The following is a 21,487-nucleotide window of genomic DNA, read 5'->3' on the forward strand; positions in this document are numbered from 1 at the left end:
GGCAGGAAATTTGTATATGTGTGTTACTTGCTTTTTATCTGGAGTATGATTAAATGTAATTAAGATATCAAAACAAGCTATAGGTCACTGACCAGATGGTTTACTCTGTGAACTTAAAATGAACTTTGGATATTAAACTTTTCCAACAATGCAGTGCTGATTGGATCAACCCTTGTACTCAGTCTGAAGAAATGGCACCACCCAACCCGTCAAAAACCCGCCCAGAGCACACAGAACAGGAAAGCAGGCATCAGCTTAATATACAACTTTTATTTCCAAATCCACATCTCTTAGCTTACAGACACATATATGTTGTCGATGCTTTTTCTCCCTTATAAAATTCAGATTCACCAAAAATCAAGGCAAATGTCCTTGGATGGTAGGCATGATAATATCTTACTTGGTGCTTACAAATTACCCACAGCTGTGATAGGTTTCAGCATGAAGTGTAATCGCCACCTTTAGTTCAAAGTTCAAGTGCTAGTTCTGTCATAGATAAACACTTAGCTAACAGAACAGGGACAGGCAGTGAATGTAGCTAGTGAGAGAGCAACGGCAAAGGAAGGGGGAGGCTTCTGGCTTCCTGTGGGGAGTGAATGTTCTAAACTCCATTCCTGTATTGTCTCTTTAACTGGTTCAGGGCTCTCTGGGAATCTACTCATTATTCTGAGACCCAAACCTTCCTCCCTAAAGTTTGCCTTGTTTACTACTAGGAAACAGTGTTCCTTCCATCAACTTTTTTTTTAAATCTTTTCTGCCATGAATGAATGATTGTGTGAACTTTTGTATGGAAATGAAATTACCTCATTTAAGAGGCTTGAAGTTAGAGCTGAAAATAAAATCAGAGCTGAAGGTTTTGCTGTGCATTTGAAAAGTGTGTGTGTCAAAAGTGTGTGTGTCAAAGGTGGAGGGGATGTTGGGGGGGGAGGACTTTATAGAAAAATGTAGAATAAAGGCATTTCCATACATGGCTGTATGAATTAGCCATTTAAATTGGGGAAGTAGAAACCAGTCACATATTTTAAGTTGATGCAATAGTACGAGGAACTTTCTCTTTCAAGACAAAAAATAAAATACTGTAAGACAGCAAATGAGTAGTTTAGGAGAAATAGAAGTGGATGCCTTTTCCTTTAAAGGGTCAGGGCAGAATTTATAGTGACATTTCCCTTAGAATAGATTATGACAGAGCAAGAAAACTGAAAGTTTCGTATTATAAACTGTCACAGCAACACACAGAAAATATCATAAGAGTAAATGGCAAAATGCCAAAAACTGAATGTAAGGGATGCTTGACTGCCCTTTCCTTACTCATTCACCCAAAGCCCTAATTCTTCCTTCAGATTCAAGTCCAAATATGAGCGATTCCAGGAAGTCCTATTGATGCTACAGCACCCCCCAGTCTCCTTTGTTCTTTCCCTCACTCCCTCCCTGACCACCCAGAGGTGATCTTTTATTCTTCTGCTACCTGCTCTCCAACCCCACACTCTAAGGAGCAGACTTGTTTTTTCTTTGTATTCCCAGCACTTGACAAAGGGGTGGGACACCTGTCTCTAGCTAAGACCTGTCAATATGCTTTATGTGGGAACAAAAATTTTTTAAAAAGCCTTTACAGAAAAAAGTGTGTGTCTGCAGATGTCTTGAAGTACATATAAAAATCAATGAGACACTTCTACAAAGAAGTAGATATCCTTCTGCTAAATGCAGACTGAAAGCATGAGTATCATATATAAAACAAATACAGAGGAGATTCTGAAAGGTGGAGACAAAAAAAAAATGGCTGGGGGCCTCAAACTCCTGGAGCAACACTGGGAAATCTCCCAAGTATTTTTCTTAGCACATATAAAATATCCAGACTTGGTGCTGACAGAGTCAGCCATCTGGACGCGTCAGATGCAGACGCAAAGAAGTGTCAAGAAAGACTTGTGTTCTGTCAAGACAGAACCAGAAGAAAAAATAAAGAGCAAGAGAGAAAACAGCCATACTGTAGCCAAAGGCCACAGAAAAGACCATGGCCCCACCCTCCTGGGCAAAGGCTAAGTGAGGAGTATGAACATCTACCCTGGCCAAGCCGCATTCAAGTCCCGAACTTCTCTAGTTGGCAAGTGTGGGAAAGCTGAGTTGGTGGCTGCTCATTTCAGTATTTCAATTCCACCTGGTGATCATCAAGTCTTCATCATCAACCCAGACCACAATGTCAGTGAAGACCACAGAGCAATATGGTGACAATGTGCTTTCCACCTTGCAGGCATCAGCAAAAAGGCACTAAGGAGCAGAATTCCCACCCTACTCAGGGACCCCTGTTATCTAAGTGTGAGTGTTGGCTAAGTGGGCAACCTGAATCCCTAGTCATACCAATAAGGACATTATCATCCCCAACTGCCTGGCGAAGGTGATGTCAGAGAAATTTAGTTCAAAGAGACTTATAATGATCCAATTGTGTAACAGTATCTAAAACACCCAGGTTTCAGTTAAAAATAATTCATCATACCAAGAACCAAGAAAGTCTTTTTGAAAAGTAAGATAAAAATAATGACATCTGAATAACATAGATATCAGAATTATCTGGCAAGAATTATATAGCAGTCAACATAAAATTGCTTCAATGAGTAATTATGAATATGCTCAAAACAAATGAGAAAAAAAGCATCTCAGGAAGAAATAGAAAGCCTATGAAAAAGATAAATATTCTCAGTAAAAAAAATAAAGGGTATAAAAATGGAAATTTTAGAAAAATATATAATAACTGAAATATAAAAACCACTGGATGGGCTCTACAGCAGAATGGATTAGACAGAGGACAAAATCAGTAAACTAGAACAATAGAATCAGTAAATCTGAATCTAACATAGCAGAAATTATTTCATTTGAACTACAGAGAGAAATGTGTTGCTCTTCAGGGACCCATGGCAGTGAAATAAAAACCAATGTAACTTCCTACATTATTAAATATTAACTAATTTCCAGATGCAAATTGTATTACCAACAGGTCTTTGTGGTCCTGAGGTTATAAGCATAATTATAATATGAAAGACAAACACAAATCTTTGGTATAATATCTAAGTCAGACACTGGCAGCCTGAATTTGAAGGCAGCCTCTGAACTCTGAAAATTTCTAGATTGTGATAAAAGTGATAGTTATCATAACATAGTAAGGAAAACAGACTGACTTATCACGACCATCAAAAACATATGAAATGTGATGACATTTACCCTTTAAATCATGGAACTTCAAAATGAATAGCTCATCACAGTACAACTCTGCTGGTGTGACCACTTTTGTGACAGAGAAAAATATTTTTATGGTCTCATGAAAAATGTCATTAGCACGTACTGATAAAATTTTATCAAGACACAATTTTAGCAATCTAAAACTGATTTTAAAGGTTTATAAGAGCTATTGAAGAGCTACCAGTGAATAGGATGTGATTTTTCTAAACAAGTATGGTTTGAACTTTGTAACAGATATACACAATATACAATTTCTTCCTCAAAGTTTGGCTTGTCAGTTATAAAATCTGAATACATTGATAATAATCAAAATATGCACAGTATTATACATTGACTTTTGAGAGATTATACAGAAAAGGTAGAAATAAGACCTCAAAAATATTTTTGCTTTTTTTTTGATTAAAACCAAAAGAATAATATAAAATTTTATGTTAAAAGAATCCAAAAATTTCAAGTTCTTATGAAGACATTAATGTAACATGAGTTCTTCTGATCCTATTCATTTAAATTTTATAACAGATATACTCAATCCACAAATCCTCAAAGTTTAGCTTGTCAGAGTCATTAAATGTGGATACATTCAATCTAAGTAAAATATGCATGGTATTATATATTTTACCTTTTAAGGGTGTATATATATATAAAGATAAAAATAGGACCTCAAAAAACTTTGCTTTTTTGTTTTTATAAAATATAAAATTTTATGTTAAAAAGAATCCAGAATCTCACATTATTGTGAAGATACTAAAGACACTCTTCTAATCCTATTCATTAGTCCAATGTTTACTGTGCCTGTACCAATTAATATATTTTTCAAATATCTGGCTTCCAGACAAAATTCACAGCTACTTCTGCCCTTAAAGAGGTAGAAGAGCAGTTTTAGTATGGTGTGTCTTTATTTCCCAAACTTGAACAATGCATTCAGTGCTCACACATACAAACATGTGTAAGACTCAATAGGAGCTTTCTCCTATCGTTATGCGGAGGCCACAGATTTCCCTGAGACGGTAGTGATCACAGAGGATGCCCAGTTCTAACTCTGGTTGACAGTTTCCAAAAAATGCGATAGTGTGAACAGAAGACCGTATAAAACAGAAAGTTCTTTCCAAAGATTTGTGGTTTGTATGTTCTGCAATTAGAAACATATCAGTCGTCTTGGGTAAAGGTTGGCAAGTATGTTTTCAACGTTAAAATTTCTGAAGTTGGCTCTTCTCTTTCTTGATAGAAGCTGAGTCCAGTGAGGTGTTCAATATCTGTGATTCGAGCTCTGTGTAACCTCAATAGTTCTTCAACCCATGAAAATTCACGCTTCCCATGCTATGGGGGGTGGAGTTGGGGAAATAAAGAAGAAAAAAATGTCATTGGTGAGTAGTCAGCTCATTTTTCCTACAAGGTGTCCATCTCCCCTACTTTATTCAGTTCTGATACTCGGGCTCCCAAATGACAGATGCCCCAAGATTTACTAGATTGAATTCCTGCTCTTGTTTAGCTCATCATGTACTATATACCATATGGGTTTCATTAGATGTATAATATTTAGGAAAAAGGATACTGTGAAAGAAGCTCATATATTGAATTGGTACTAGAAACATCAATAGTGTTGGGTTTAAAAAATGTTGGCAAACAGAACCATAAAGAACCAACAAAATATAGGGACTGCTGTGAAGAAACAAACTGCATGCCCTGGTTCTATAATTACCTTACCAAGTAAACTATGACAAGTTATTAAATATCTGAATACTGATTCCTTTACCTGCACCTCTTTAGTTTTTTTAGGAGAACCAGATGTAATGATACATGTAAATGTATTAAATAAACACTAGATCTTAAGAGAATTAATTCTTTTCATTGATTTTCACTGAGAAAAGGATTGGGAAAGTAATAAAAACCAATTTTATTTTTGGTGTGGTAATAAAATCTTAGTTAACATGAGATCTAAGAAGGATATGAAAGTTGCTAAGAGTGTAAAGTCTTTAAAGTTGTCATCACCAGAAAAAAAATTACCGCCTTATGGCAACAAACGTTAGATTTATTATGATGATAATTTTCCGGTGATGTTATATACCTGTAATTAATGTTATATTCAAGTATACTGCAAAAAAAAAAGTTAAAAAAATAGAATTAGGTGCAGACAGCCTCTCATATGGAGGTAGAAATGGTAGTTTAGATAGGGTTAAAGATGAAAATTATATATATGTATATATGCATATATATACATATATACAATTAAAATTTCTGAAGTTGGCTCTTCTCTTTCTTGATAGAAGCTGAGTCCAGTGAGGTGTTCAATATCTGAATTCAATATACATAATATATACATTATATATATATACACATATACATATTTTGGTGAAAGTTTTCTTGAAAATAGCTACTCAGAAAAGGTCAGATAAAGAAAGCATTCATGAGTTGATGGGCTTCAACTGTACTTTATTTATTTCTTTTTTTTTTTTTGCTTTTTAGGTCATACCTGGCGATGCACAGGGGTTACTCCTAGCTCTGCACTCAGGAGTTACTCCTGGCGGTGCTCAGGGGACATTGGGATGCTGGGAATTGAACTCGGGTCGGCCGCGTGCAAGGTAAACTCCCTACCTGCTGTGCTATCGCTCCAGTCCCTGAACTGTACTTTAAAGACACATTTCAATAAAGTTTCACATCTCCTGGGACATTTTTAGCCATAATTGATACATTTAGACTTCTTCCATAGAAGGGGATCAGACCAAATATTTCTATTTTCCCACTAGCTTTTAATTACACACTACCAATACTGTTGTTGCACTCAGTCTCTGCAGCAATCCTCACTCTAGCTCTAAAAGAAGTAGGAAAAAGAATTGAGAATGGAAACAAATGCAAAGAACTGAGAAAGGGAGGAGTCCTCACCTAGCTATAAAGAAAGCGAGAAAAGAAAATCCGTTCTAAAGAGACTGAGTCAGCTCATTTGACTCACTGAGCTCCTTGCCAGCAGAAAACTTCCATCTGTTCCAACAGTCATAGGGATAGATAAGAAAGTACATATAACGGATATTGTTTTTTTTAGGCCAACATTCATCTCATCTTTGGATTCTGCCTCAGAGATGAAATAGAAGGCATCTGTCTGATAGAACTTCCAGTCATCTTCTCTTACATAATGAGTCTATCAGTAACACTGATGACAGAAAGTTTTCATTTAGGATATGAGCACACTAGCTTTTGGGATGGTAGAGATGGAAAAGAAAATCAACATTTGGTTCTTGCAATTTAATGTCACTTTGATCAATGCCATTTAGTAGAAGCTCATGACTTTTTTTTTTTTGGAGGTAGGATCCAGAATTAAGACATTATCTGGAAAAACATAAGTCATCTTCAGCCCACATGGCCATGAGTTAAGAATGGTGGTCAAAACAGCACAAATGTTCTGGCTCCTAATGCTCTTGTTGACCAATGTACCATCCCAAGACTTTACCCGGGAATTTCCTCTTGCATGAGGAACTCCTTACTGCTCAAGTTTTTGTAAGTGAGCTTTATGTTATTTGCTTCAGTATATAATGCTGTTATGTAAGTCTCACAATGGAGTCTCACAACTCTTAGTATTAGAGTATCTTTAATAAGGAGTCAATGAATGAATTAAAGAAGAGATAAATAAATGAATGCTGGTGCCCACTCGAGCAAATCGATGAACAATTTGAGGACAATGCTACAGTTCTACATATAATGCTAACTTATACTTTTAAGGACAATTTAATATCTCAAAAAGGAGGCCAAAATGAAGGAAGTTCATGTAATGTGTCCAACAGTTTCCAGTTGGTAAGGTAAGAGAGAAAACAAGCAACCAAAGATTAACTTACTACTGTAGTGTATAAGAATAAGGAAAACTTAGTCACTGAGATGTGTTCTGAGGACTGATCAACTGATTCTGAAAGTTTGTTGTAGAAACAACTAAATAATTAATCAATTAAAGAGAGGCACATCTTTGTGAAATTTAATGAATGACACTTTGGAAAACCACTAGTCTCCGGGTTGCTGTATTCTCTGCGCCCATACCAAGACCCCTACCTGCTTCGTTCAGTGCTGTGTCCTTAGTATTAGAGTATCTTTAATAAGGAGTGAATGAATGAATTAAAGAAGAGATAAATAAATGAATGGAGGGACAGGCGAGTGACTGATCACGTGCTCTCTCCTGCTTAGTTCAGACTGGGTCCTTTTGGCCTCAGGACTCCATATCAACTGTCTATCCAAGGTCTATTCACTGAGGCAAATAAGAAAAATAGAAAAATCCATACTTTTATTTGCCAACTTTGGCCCATATTTATTTTAATTTCGAAGAGGGTTGGAAGGGAAGGAGAAAGATACTAGAATAACAGGTAAATACTCATCATTTTGGTTTATAATAAAAAAATTAAAAACTGCTAAAGTTGGACTGGTTGGACCGGGCTGGAGTGATAGCACAGCGGGTAGGGCGTTCGCCTTACAAGCGGTCAACATGGCCGACCCGAGTTCGATTCCTCCACCCCTCTCAGAGAGCCCGGCAAGCTACCGAGAGTATTCGATATGCCAGACACAGTAACAACAAAGTCTCCAATGGAGACGTTACTGGGCCCGCTCAAGCAAATCGACGATCAACGGGAGGGCCTTTACCTTTACCTTTACCTTTAAAGTTGGACTGGAGCTATAGCACAGCAAGTAGGGTGTTTGCCTTGCATGCAGCCAACCCAGACTCAATTCCGAGCATCCCATATAGTCCCAGCACCACTGGGACTAATTCCCGAGTGCATGAGCCAGGAGTAACCCCTGCGCATCGCCAAGTGCGACCCAAAAACAAAACAAAAACAAAAAAACAAACAAAAATGCTAAACTTTTAATGTAGCCTTGATGTTCAAAGATAAATTTTGAGCTACCAGGATAATAAAAAAATTCTTTTTCCTGACACTGGAAGGTCATAATAAGAAACTGTAATAAGAAACAAACATGATTTTTATAATAAAGAACATGAAAAATTTGAAGCTTTGCCTAACCACAACTTTCAGAATCTAATTATAATAGTGTTTAACACTTTTGAAAATTCTAAATCTAGTTATAAAATAAGAGCAAATTCATACTTCATATAAACCTAGAGTTTATTACCTAAGTCACATAAAGTCATTATGTTTTTACATTTGTAAATCCGATTTTTTTTTGTTATTTTTAACAGATGGGTGGTCTTAAAACTTTCCATCTCAGAAAATAAAATTTAAAACCATCCTGTAATTTCAAAGCACATGTATACTCAAGTGTAGTTTTTCCCATAAAATATCAGATACACAATATACACAAAACCAGATCAGAGAGATGGCTCTAAGGTCTGAACAAAAGCCTACTACACAAGAGGCCTGGGTTCAAGCCCCAAAACCATATAGTACCTCGAGCACTGCCAGAAGTGACCCCACAAACACTGATTAGCCCTTGAGCAACGCTGGGTGAAGCTCACACACACGCACATACATGCACACACCACACACACACACACAAATATATTTATATTCATCTTTTCAGTGTTCAAGGTACATTACCAAAGTCTACATACCACACAGCTCTCACTGTTATCAGGTCTGTGAGGCAAAATAAAAGCCAAAGGATCCAAATTTCTACACTCTGATGGAGTTTGGGTTGTATTTTTACAGCTTGTTAACACAATGAAGAAATGAGTTGGAACTAGAACTTCTTGACCACGGATGGATTTTCTGTTTCTGTAAATATGACAATAAGAATGTTAGGAAAGAATAATCCCAGAAAAAGGGGGGCGTTCCGGTCCATCCTTCACACCCTACCGAGGTCACCAGTTGCCCCCGCGAGTGGCTCTCCAGCACGGCCACGGCCCCAGAAGCACAAGGACTTAATGCAGAACCCGACAGCTTGGAGCAGAAAAGTGAACGGACTATGCGTTAATCCAGGCCATCATGTCTGTCTGGAGGGGAAAGGGTGTTGCCCCAGTCGCCTTCTCCTCTCTGGAAAGAAAGATGGCGGCCGCATGGGAGCCTTGTGGACAGCAGGTATGAGCCGGGGGTGTGGGGGCGACTAAAACCTCATGGGAAGGGGGGGCGTTTCGGTCCGCCCTTCACGCCCTACCGAGGCCACCAGTTGTCCCCCACTAGCGGCTCTCCAGCACGGCCACGACTCCAGAGCACAGAAACCAATTTCTTAACTGACTTTCAGTAGAAATACTTCCAGGGTCAATAAGTAAAATAGCAGAAATCCAAAACCAACATTCTTGAACCCAGCTGTAGAAAGCAAATCAATTCACAATGCTTTTTCAGCATGTCTGATTTGGGGGGGGGGGTTAAACTCCAAATAATAGTGGTGAATCTTTTATTGAAACAATGAATCTAATCAAAGCAGATAGAGTGTTAACTAGAATTCATCTGCCCCACAGGGACTGGGAGGGGTGGGGAGTGGGGTTTTATTGGGGTTCTTCATGGTAAAAAATAAGTATTGGTAAAGGGAAATGTGTTTGATATTTGCATGACTGAGACCTAAACCTGAAAGCTTTGTAACCTTTCCCACGGTGATTCAATAAATAAATAAATAAATTCAAAAAAAAAAAGAATAATCCCAGAAAAAAATATTTAAAAAGAGCATCTGTTTAACACAATGCAGCATAAAACAAAAGTCAAGTCAAAATAACTAAATATGCTGTAAAAAGTTGGCTGGAGCAATAGCACAGCGAGTAGAGCATTAGCCTTGCATGCAGCCGACCCAGGTTCAATTCCTTCATCCCTCTCAGAGAGCCCGGCAAGCTACCTGAGTATCCCGCCCACACGGAAGAGCCTGGCAAGCTCCCCGTGATGTGTTCGATATGCCAAAAACAAGTCTCACAACGGAGACGTTACTGGTGTTCACTAGAGCAAATCAATGAACAATGGGAGGACAGTGCTACAATGCAGTGCAGTAAAATGTTAGTAATTATAAGGGGCAGGAGCAGTAGTATAGAGGATGTCCTGTGTTAGAATGCCAAAACGCCTGGGTTCAATCCCCAGCACCTCATGTGGTCCACCGTCTGCCAGGAGTACAGACTCTAAATGCAGAGACAGAAGTCACACACAGAAAGTTTAAACACTGATGTTACCTTCTTGACAACTAACAGAGTTCAGCATTGAAACTGTGGTCTAGAATTACCCATTGAAATAGAAAATAAAAATACTACTTTCGTTTTTGTTTCTGTTTTTTTTTTTTTTACAAGTGTTATTGAGACACTGTGATTTACAAAGTTATTCATGACTGAGTTTCAGGCACAAAATGTTCCAATACCAGTCTTTTTACCAGTGTCCACTTCCCTCCAACTATATTCCCAGAGAAACACAACTTTGATCTAAAAATATTGTATTTAACACCAAGAAAAACTTGCAAATTAATTGTATATTCTGAGATGCTTTCAGAGTAAATGGAAATTGTGTACATAAATATCACCAGTACCAGAGAAAAATTTGTATATTTCTTTTTTCTAAATATATAAATGAATTTACATGAATATATTTATAAATAAATAAATTTATAAATAAATATATGCCTCTTGGAGAGCCCGGGAAGCTATCAAGAGTATCCTGCCCACACAGGCAGAGGCTGGCAAGTTCCATATGGCATATTCCATATGGCAAAAATAGTAACGACAACAGATCTCATTCCCTTGAGCCTGAAAGAGCCTCCAATCATTGGGAAAAGACAAGTAAGAAGAGGCTGCTAAAATCTCAGAGCTTGGAGGACCAGAGACGTTACTGGTGCCTGCTCGAGTAAATCGACAAACGAGATGACAGTGATACAATGACACCTGAGAGAAAAGTTTTTGTCAATTTAACTTGACAGGTCAGAATATTTGATGGCTATTTTTGAGAGTAAACAAAGTATGTTCTTACTGCTTCAGGATCTCTGCAGAATCATGACGTCCATCATAATCAAAGTCAAACACAGGACCACTGACAACATTGATGCCATTTCTTTCCTGAGCATACCTTTGCAGCAGGGTGCCATGGAAGTACAGCCATATAACTGAAACAAGAAGACAATATGGTCTCAAAAGGACAAGGTGTCATGAAAGCGAAATACATCAGCCCCAGGAGTAAACTTACTTTGTCATAACTAGAAAGTCATTTGACTCTGTCTTAGTGTGAGAACAAAGATATGTATTATTCAGCTGACTGGCACATGTTCGCCTCAACTGTTTTAAGAATCCCTGAACATGTGCATCATCACGAACTTGTCATCACATATTATTATCTAGTAAATATTACAAGCACAAACAAGGCATGCTATTTAGCTTCACTCTTAATATCAGAATAGCCTCATTAAAATTATTTGCAAATATTCCAGACATAAATGACAGTAAGAATCTCCTTACATGCTCTATGTTTCGAAGAACATTATGTCATGTTAAGTATAAAATTTATATTTATTCTTATGCATCAAAGACTCATAATTAACAAGGATGTAAAATCTTTAAAATATATTCTAAACTCCAAAACAATAATCAAGATCTTCCAAATAGTAAAATGAGGAAAACAGACTTTTTTTTTAATTTAAATTTTCTTATTATAAGTTTTGGCTTTTGGGGTCATACCCCACAATACTCAGGGGTTACTCCTGGCTCTGCACTCAGAAATTACTCCTGGCAGTGCTCGGGGGGGGGGGGGGGATCATATGGAATGCCAGGGATCAAACTTGGGTCAGTCGTATGCAAGGCAAATGCCCTCCCCTCTGTACTATCACTTCAGCCCCGGAAACAGACTTTAGGTCAATAACTGCATTAGTATACAATACAGTAGCTAGATAATCTAAGAAACAGCATTTTTTTGTCTTCAAACTTTATAAACATTTAGGTAGAATAACAGATAATATACATACACACAAACATGCACACAGACACATGTATTCTACAATTTTAATAATCATAAAATGTTTGTGTACTTGTATTATTAAAGTAAAAAAACTTTAAAGTAATTAAAATTCAGTCACTTAATTTAAACATACACCTCCTATATTTATACATAAGAAATTCATAAGAATTATAAATATAGATAAAAATATCTTTACCTTGAAAACTCTGGTACATTGGCACTATATTAGTAGTAAGCAATGCTTCAGAATTGATTTTATTAGATACTTTATTTAGTTCTGCAAAGAAAAAAAAAGAGAAGAATTATTTTCTCTTCACAAATAACATTAGACATTACAGTTTCTTGATAGTTTCCTTTGAAACAATTTAGGATATTAGTTAGAGCTACACAGACAGTGGGTCAGGCACTAGTCTTGAATGTGGCAGATCCAGTTTCAATGCCTGGTACCACATAGGGTCCCCTAAACCCTGCCAGGAGTGATCCTTGAGTGCAGAGACAGAGGTAAACTTTGAACACCACTGATGTGGAAAAGGAAGGAAGGAAGGAAGGAAGGAAGGAAGGAAGGAAGGAAGGAAGGAAGGAAGGAAGGAAGGAAAGGAGAGAGGGAGGGAGGGAGGGAAGGAGGGAGAAAGTGAAAGAAAGAGGAAGAGAGAAAAAGAGAAAGAAAAAAGGGAAAGACAGAGAAAGAGAAAGAGAGAAAGAGAGAAAGAAGGAAAGAAAGAAAGAAAGAAGGAAGGAAGGAAGGAAGGAAGGAAGGAAGGAAGGAAGGAAGGAAGGAGAAAGAAGGAAGGAAGGAAGGAAGGAAGGAAGGAAGGAAGGAAGGAAGGAAGGAAGGAGAGAGAAAGAAAGAAAGAAAGAAAGAAAGAAAGAAAGAAAGAAAGAAGGAAGGAAGGAAGGAAAGAAGGAAGGAGAGAGAAAGAAAGAAAGAAAGAAAGAAAGAAAGAAAGAAAGAAAGAAAGAAAGAAGGAAAGAAGGAAAGAAAGAAGGAAGGAAGGAAGGAAGGAAGGAAGGCAGGCAGGAAGGAAGGAGAGAAGAAAGAAAGAAAGAAAGAAAGAAAGAAAGAAAGAAAGAAAGAAAGAAAGAAAGAAAGAAAGAAGGAAGGAAGGAAAAAGAAAGAAGGAAGGAAGGAAGGAAGGAAGGAAGGAAGGAAGGAAGGAAGGAAGGAAGGAGAGAGAAAGAAAGAAAGAAAGAAAGAAAGAAAGAAAGAAAGAAAGAAAGAAAAGAAAGAAGGAAAGAAAGAAAGAAGGAAAGAGAGAGGGAGGGAAGGTAGGAGGGAGGGAGAGAGGGAGAAAGGAAGGGAGGAGGGAGAAAGTGAGAAAGAAAGAAAGAAGGAAGGAAGGAAAGAAAGAAAGAAAGAAAGAAAGAAAGAAAGAAAGAAAGAAAGAAAGAAAGAAAGGAAGAAAGGAAGAAAGGAAGAAAGGAAGAAAGGAAGGAAAGAAAAGAAAAAAGTTACCCAGCTATCATTTTAAACCTGTAAAATTATTTTCCTAAGCACTGTAACAAGGGGGGGAAAAAAGCAATAGATTTGATCGAGGTCTTTAAAATGTCTCTTGATATTTTGTAATATAAGGCAATAAAAATGTTTAGAGTGTCTTCTTTTAGATTTGTTTGTTTGGGGACTTGCCCAGCAGTGCCAGGGCTTATACCTGCCTTTGTGCTAAGGTGTCACTCCTCGCAATGCTCAGGGGACCACTTAGTATGGAACCTGGGTTGGCCACAGGCAGGACAAGTACCCTAGCCACTGTCCTCTCTCTCCAACCCCTACAACGAATTGCTCAAAAAAATAAAAACTATGGGATCTGGAACTAGATAACAGGGGTTGCCTTGCATGTGACTGATCCAGGTTTGATTCCCAGCAGCGCCTATGGTCCCCCAACCACTGTCAAGAGTGATCCCTGAGCAGAGTCAACAGTTTAAGCCCATGAGCACAGCCAGTCAGGACTCAAATACATAAATATAGCACTGTAGCACTGTAGCACTGTCCTCCCATTGTTCCATCGATTTTCTCGAGTGGGCACCAGTAACATCTCACAACAAATTGTGAGACTTGTGGATACTGTTTTTGGCATATCAAATATGTCACGGGGATCTTGCTAGACTTTGCCATGAAGGTGAGATACTCTTGGTAGCTTGCCGGAATCTCCAAGAGGGGCAGAGAAATCGAACCCAGGTCGACTGCGTTCAAGGCAAATGCCCCATCTGTTGTGCTATCACTCCAGTCCAACATAAATATAGTGAGAAGGAAGGGCCCAAAGTTAAACACATTCAAACTCTATCTGACATTTCAGGTAAAGCGTTTTGACAATTGTGTTGACAATTTTTCCCTAAACTCTTTTACAGTGAAAAGGAAAAAAAAAAAAGAAGAAGAAGAAGAAGAAGAATGTCTGGCTTCAAAACAACACCTATTATCCAGAAAAAACATCACAGGATGTCTGCCTCGAAATGTTGCACAAGGTTTCTTTGTATGAGTTTTCAGTTTGGATCTGGTTTATTTTTATAATGCAGAGGCCAAGCTCTGACATCAGGCTCTTACTCTGGGGAGTGGATTGGACCAAGAGGATATGACAACACCTAGACTGCTGACTTTTCCCATGTTAAGACTGGCCTCAAAATGTCTGCTCTTTAACCTTCTACATTTTATCCACTTTAGCAAATAGTACCCTAAGCTTTCCCCCCAAAAAAACCATCCCCTACAGGCATGGGTTTAGTGAAAGGACAAGCTCTTAAGACTCTACTTCTTTTTTTTACCCATTGTATTTTCATTTTAAATTAAGAAGTGCTATCTTCTTCCAAAGAGCCATAATGCATCTTTCTAACTTATCTGGGTTTTCTCAAATTCTGTTCAAAATAATAAAGAAAAATGAAGACTATCCTGGCTACAGCCTCAATACAAATCCATCTCCTTCCAAATAGTAACAAATGTTTTCTAAAATTCAAGACATATATGCCTTAAAATCTTCTCTGCATACTTAAAGTCATCCTGGATTTTCATCAATAAATAAGCAAGGTGATATACACCGCCCTATAATGTATGGCAGAAAAAAGAAAAAGGAAGAGAGGAAACCGATAAGAGAAAGTCAGAAACTTACGTGGTGGAGAGAGGAATCCATAACTCAATTTAGTGTTGCTTTTATAAAATGAACATTTGTGGACAGGAATAAGAGAAATTCGAGGATCCTGGTAAAAACAGTTGGAAAAATTTTCTGTAGAGAAACTGTCCTAAAGTACAAAATGAGAAGGAAAAAAAAATCAGGCATATAAAGAAAAAGGAGATTGATTTATAAATAGCTAAGGGTGAATGACATCATAAAGTTATGGTGCTTCTCTTACTCATGTTCTTCATGTTCCCATTTTTCTACTAGTATGTTCATCTATTTTTTCTGACATGCAAAAACTTACAATATTAAAGATGTCAATCATTTGTCATTAATGTACAACCAATTTTTTACCATGCTGTGCTAATTTTGTCAATGTTTTTCTTTATTCAATTTTAAACTCGTGTCGAGTGAAATGCTCATCTTTAAAGATCTGAATCTATATTCCGTATGCAACAATATGGACTACAATTGGAGAGGTAAAAAATGCCCTAATGTCAAAAGAATATAAAAACTACGGAAGTAGTAGTGGCTGGTCATTTATATAGCTCTAGCTTTATAAAAAAAAAACTTAAAATTCAAATTATTACAAAAATTATGTAATAATAACTACATAATACGTAAGAGACAAAACAACAATAAAAATAATAAGACCAATAAAACAATGGATAGACTTACAAAGGCAACTAAATAAACTTAAACTGGAGGTCACACCCGGCAATGCTCAGAGGTTATTCCTAGCTCTCTGCTCAGGAATCATTCCTGACAGTGCTCATGCTCAGGGGACCATATGAAATGCCAGGGTTCAAGCCCCTGTCAGCTGTGTGCACAGTGAGCACCTTACCTACTGTACTATTGCTGAACCCAGCTTTAGTTTTTATTTTTAAATTTTTGTTCAAGTAACACTGGTTTATAATATTACACAGATTTCACCCGTGCAGCATTATAATTTTACATCTATATATGTTACTTTTTCACACACACCAAAAGTCTGGTTTCCATCCTCCACCACAAAAGTTACTCCCCCTTGTACCTTTGCCAACCCCATTCCCTTTCATCTTTTGGTGTACACCCTTCTGATCACACAAGCAAGGAGTCTGTTTTGGTTTAATTTGCTAGTTTTGTTTTTGTGGGTTTAACTTTTCAGGTGTCCAGCTTTGTAGCTTGACCTGTATATATTAGGATCATCTGAGAGTCTAGTTGCCATCTACCACCATTCAAAAATGTGTTTTTTTAAATCCAACAACTGAAGTCAGACAAGTCCTTTCAATTTTCCTTTCCATCCTTTAGGGCATCCTCCAACTTGTCAGATGCGTTCTGTTTCCGAAAAATCTGGTCAGTCTAGTTTAAGCCTCCATTCAGTTCCATATATGATCTCAAATCCATCTCCAACCACCTTTCTTTGTTTCAAGGCCCATTTCTTTTCTTTTTCCCTCACAGCATCCCATGAAAAGGGTCTAAGGGGAGAGGTAGGCTTCATTTTTTTGTAGCAAACCCATGAATAATGCAGGAGAAGAAATTTGCTTCGAGTACAGAGTCACATAGCTTGCAAGTGGCAGAGCTGGAACCTAATTTTACTTCACATTTGCACTCAGTCATCTCCTAATTTGGGAATTGATTACAGAGTCAAGAGCAACAGTGAGAAAGTATGCTTCAATGTTCTGCTTAATAAGTTGAAACAATGACTTATGCTTAAAGACGCGGCAAATACTTGCATTTCTGTCGACAGTGTAGGATGTCCAAAGAGGCATGAGGATGTCATGGCTGTAAGCACTCACAAATTGGTGCTGGTAGAGAAGACAGACGTTGCTCTTCTTCTGGAGAATTCTAGGTCTTCCATAGGGCAAAGCCCTGCGCTTGAGGGTTTTCTCTTGGGTTATATGGGGAAAATGGAACAAGCACTTCAATGTACTGAGTATGTATTATATTATGATTATATAATGATAAACTTATTAAACCTTTCTTCCACTTAACTCTACTGAAGATGTATTATAGCATTTCAGAGTGAGAGTCCTACCACTCCCCGGCGGCCCTAAAGCCATCCCTGGAAATTCCCAATCTGGCATTGTGGGCCTGATAGTTCAGTACTCTGGCCCAAAGATGCAGTGCTGTTTGGACCTAGCAGTGCTTGCTACTGGGGCCACTCCTGGTGGTGCTGTGTGTCAGGAAGACTATACCCAGCAATGCTTAGGGACCTTGCAGTGTCAGAAATCAAAATCTGGAACTATGAATGTGAAGTATGTGTTCTAGCACTCTGAACTATGTTTGCAGACTCTGAAAAATTATGTTAACTATAATTTTTATATAGAGAAGATTCATTAGCAATTAAGAAAACAAAAAGAATGCCCTGTAGTACTTTTTTCTACAAAGCTTCTGAAAGATTAATGGACTATCAAAATATAAGAGGATGCTATATAAGATGACTAGAAATGTAGGCAATTAGGACTTAAAAGGATATTACCAAAATTTTGTGACAGATGAGGTCAGATACATTCAGGGTCATACAGCTACAGACTCAAAATTCTGTAAAATGATTTACAGAATTTACAGAATATGCACTTAAAGCTTACTCTTCAAGACATTCCATAAAAAACTTTCTTAGATGACATACTCAGCAAAACCAAATTTTCAAACTAAAATTCTAAGTTTGGAATATTTTTTGGAATATAATTAATTAAATGAAACTATACTAGTTAGTATATACCAATCATTATTATTTTTTAAGTGTTCAGTATTTTGCAGAATTCTTTGCTTATTTCCTCTAATTTAATTCCTATATGAGAATTAAGATTACTCACCCATTTTGCAGATGAAAACATAGAAGTTTATAGGGGCTAAACATCCTTTTTCAAAAATAGATAGTCCCTAAGCTCATATTTATACTGAGATCCACTCAGTTTCAAAAGTGCTATCCTTTGTCACAACACTTGCAACCTTGGGACCATCAAAGATTTTTTTTTAATCTAACAGAAGAATTCACAGGTTGAAAATGGTGCCAAATTTATCATTTTTATTCAGGCAAGAAAAACTTCAAAGAACTTAAGGATCAGAGACTGCATCAGTGTAACCGTAAACACTAAAGTTATAACTGAAATATTCCACTAGGTTTCTCATACATCTATTTTATTCAATGATTAGAAAGAAACATCTTTTGATAGACTGATTTATCCTTTCTTAAAATTAAAAATCAAGAGAGTTGTCTATAATAGGTACTTTAAATAAAACCTATCATAGGAACTACTGCACACTTTAAAAAAATCTGTAAATTTCAAAAGACGTCTATTATGTTCATAAAGAGTTATTTAGGTTCCATTAACTCTATTACACAAGAGTTTCCACTGCAAATATCCCTTCCATTTTTAATGACTGACAATCGAGACTAGTAAAAGAAGAAATCTGCTCCATAAGGTGACCCTCCATTACTTCCTTAATTCTACTGGTCACTCTAAAATCACTGTCACTGTCCTTCCGTTGTTCATCGATTTGCTCAAGTGGGCCCAGTAACGTCTCCATTTTAAGACTTGTTGTTACTGTGTTTTAGCATGTCAAATAAGTCAAGGATAGCTTGCCAGGCTTTGTCATGTGGGCAAGATACTCTCGGTAGCTTGCTGGGCTCTCTGAGAGGGGTGGAGGAATCAAACCCAGCTCAGCGGGGCTGGCTGTGTGCAAGGCAAATGCCCAACCGCTGTGCTATCGCTCCAGCCCACTCTAAAATAATGCCAGAAAACCAATCCTGTGTCTCCGATTACTGAGAAAAAGCCGGCTTTTATATTCTAAACTCGAAAGGCCTTACCTTCTGTCACAGTCAGATTCAACTGGCTCTGAAAATCCATACTTGGCAAAACCTAAAAAGTTAATCATATTAATTTTAAGGATTGAGAGACGTTTTAATTTTACAAGACATAGTATCTACAGTTTAATAATTCCATCAGAGAAGAAGATAACATTTGAAATCATCTCATGTGAGGTTTTCCTGTTTGTTTATTTATTGTGCGGAATGAACTTTAAGAGTGTTTGATATACTTCTCTGAAAAATGTATGGGTATCCTTAGAGGGACTGCATTGAATCTGTATACTGCTTTGGAGAGTACTGCCATTTTGACAATGTTAATCCTCCCAATCCATGACTGTCACTGTCACTGTCACTGTCCTCCCGTTGTTCATCGATTTGCTGGAGCGGGCCCAGTAACGTCTCCATTGGAGACTTTGTTGTTACTGTGTTTGGTATATCGAATGCATCACGGGGAGCTTGCCAGGCTCTGCCATGTGGGCAAGATACTCTCGGTAGCTTGCCGGGCTCTCTGAGAGGGGCGGAGGAATCGAACTCAGGTCAGACATGTTGGCTGCGTGCAAGGCAAACGCCCTACCGCTGTACTATCGCTCCAGCCCAATCCATGACTAGGGTATATGTTTCCATTTCTTCATGTCCTCTTTTATTTCTTGAAGTAGTGTTTTGTAGTTTACTTTGTATAGGTCATTAGTTAAACTGATTCTGAGGCACTTGATTTTCTGAGGTATAATTGTGAATGGGATTGTTTTTTTGATATCTCTTTTTTCTCTTTCATTATTTGTATATAGGAAAGTCGTGGGTTTTGGGGTATTGATTTTGTGATCTGCCACTGTACTATACAAACTTATTGTTTTGAGGAGCTTTTTGTGAGTTTTCTTTTTAAATATGAAGAGGAAAGCATAACAACATTGTTAGTATAAGTACACTACTAATCAAAAATTAAGAATTTAATTGATCTTTTGTAACTCACTTCCTATACTTCACAGTCTTTATGCAAGTGTAAAATGAAATGAAACTTAAAAAAATCAACAGCTTCTGGAATGGAGTGATAGCACAGTGGGTAGGGTGTTTGCCCTGCACGTGGCTGATTCAGGTTCAATTCCCAGCAACCTATATGGTCCTCCGAGCACTGCCAGAAGTGATTCCTGAGTGCAGAGTCAGGAATCAGGAGTAACCCCTGAGCATCGCCAGGTGTGACCCAAAAACAAAAACAAAACAAAACAAAATCAACAGCTTTTGATAATATCATCTTATGAACACTATCAATTTTCTTTATAATTATCACCTACATGTTTAATTTGTTTTTGGGGGGGCATGCTTAGCAGGGTTTAGGAGTTACTCCTGGCTCTGCACTCAGGAATCACTCTTAGAGGGGTTCCAGGGACCACATGGGGCACTGGGGATCAAAACCAGGTAGGTCGTGTACAAGGCAAGTGCCCTTCCCATTGTACAATTGCCCTGGCTCGATTATCACCTATTTTGATCTTCTTACAACTGAACATTAACAGCACAATATTTCCTTTCCTGATATTAAAAATAAAATTTTCTCCCTATATGTAAGTAAGTTGAGGGTGTGCTATAGAAATAAGCTTGTAGCTCATTCAAAATTGTGACCTCACTTAGGATTAATAGCACAGTCTCACATTCAGGATGTTCTAGAATTCTGCCAGACTTTCACCAGAGTATCAAAGGATAAAAAGTGGAAATGCAAAAACTAGGTAGAAAAGAAAAAGCCATAAAAGGTCTGCATGTGACACTAGAATCAAACATAAATTTTACTCTTACATACAAATTTTAATTTGATAATTATTTCTACAGCACAGAGTGTGCTATGTAGAGGGTGCACAATTTCTTGGTACAACTTACTGAGGGATCGCAAGAACAGCCAAGATTATCTCTGGGGGTTCCTATGAAGGGGCACTGGTCCAGGGGGTGGGGTTCACTGGGATGCTCTGGGATGTAAACAGGTCTTTTCAGAAGGTGGTTAAGACTTCCATGAGTTCCATTATTAGAAGCTGGTGCCAAATTCAGTAAATCTGCATAATTTCAAAAATATAATGAGTTATTTAGAATTTTCAAAATTAAATGGTAGATTTATACCATAATTTCTATTTTTGATTAAAACCAAATTGAAGGCCAGAGAGCTAATACAGGGGTAAAGGTTACCCCAAGTCCATCCCTAGCACCCTATGTAATCCTCTGAGTACCACCAAGAGTAATCCATGAGTACAGAATCAGGATAAGCATGAGAACTTCTGGGTTTATTATTCATCGACAAATAAAACCAAATCTATTAAAAAATTTTTGCACTATAAAACAAAAGTATAAAAATCTCCTGAATTTTAAACTCTACTTATATTAACTACCATTTATAACTACCATTTATAACTACTATCTATAACTTCCATTCATTTTTTTTAAGGCGGTGTTCACACCCAGTAGTGCTCAGGGATTATTCTTGACTCTATGCTCAGAGATTACTCCTTCTGGGGTTCCTTGGGGGACCATACAGGGTCTAAAGAGTGAACTGGAAC

The 21,487-nt window shown here is 37.5% G+C and overlaps 1 protein-coding gene across 1 annotated transcript in view; it reads right to left on the bottom strand.

Moving 5' to 3' along the window:
• Nucleotides 1-3,860: 3,860 nt before the first annotated feature.
• The window catches only part of ENPP1 (ectonucleotide pyrophosphatase/phosphodiesterase 1), an 81,593-nt gene continuing 63,966 nt past the window's right edge, over nucleotides 3,861-21,487 (bottom strand). The window contains exons 18-25 of the mRNA XM_056126325.1: nucleotides 20,820-20,989; nucleotides 18,957-19,008; nucleotides 16,879-17,033; nucleotides 15,158-15,287; nucleotides 12,265-12,345; nucleotides 11,091-11,223; nucleotides 8,768-8,930; nucleotides 3,861-4,545 (exon numbers count right to left, since the gene is read on the bottom strand). Of these exons, the coding sequence (XP_055982300.1) occupies nucleotides 4,375-4,545; nucleotides 8,768-8,930; nucleotides 11,091-11,223; nucleotides 12,265-12,345; nucleotides 15,158-15,287; nucleotides 16,879-17,033; nucleotides 18,957-19,008; nucleotides 20,820-20,989 (1,055 nt within the window). The 3' untranslated portion in view covers nucleotides 3,861-4,374. The remainder of the gene's footprint in view (nucleotides 4,546-8,767; nucleotides 8,931-11,090; nucleotides 11,224-12,264; nucleotides 12,346-15,157; nucleotides 15,288-16,878; nucleotides 17,034-18,956; nucleotides 19,009-20,819; nucleotides 20,990-21,487) is intronic.

The sequence above is a fragment of the Sorex fumeus genome, unplaced genomic scaffold, assembly GCF_029834395.1.
Source record: "Sorex fumeus unplaced genomic scaffold, SorFum_2.1 ptg000061l, whole genome shotgun sequence".
NCBI lineage: Eukaryota > Metazoa > Chordata > Mammalia > Eulipotyphla > Soricidae > Sorex > Sorex fumeus.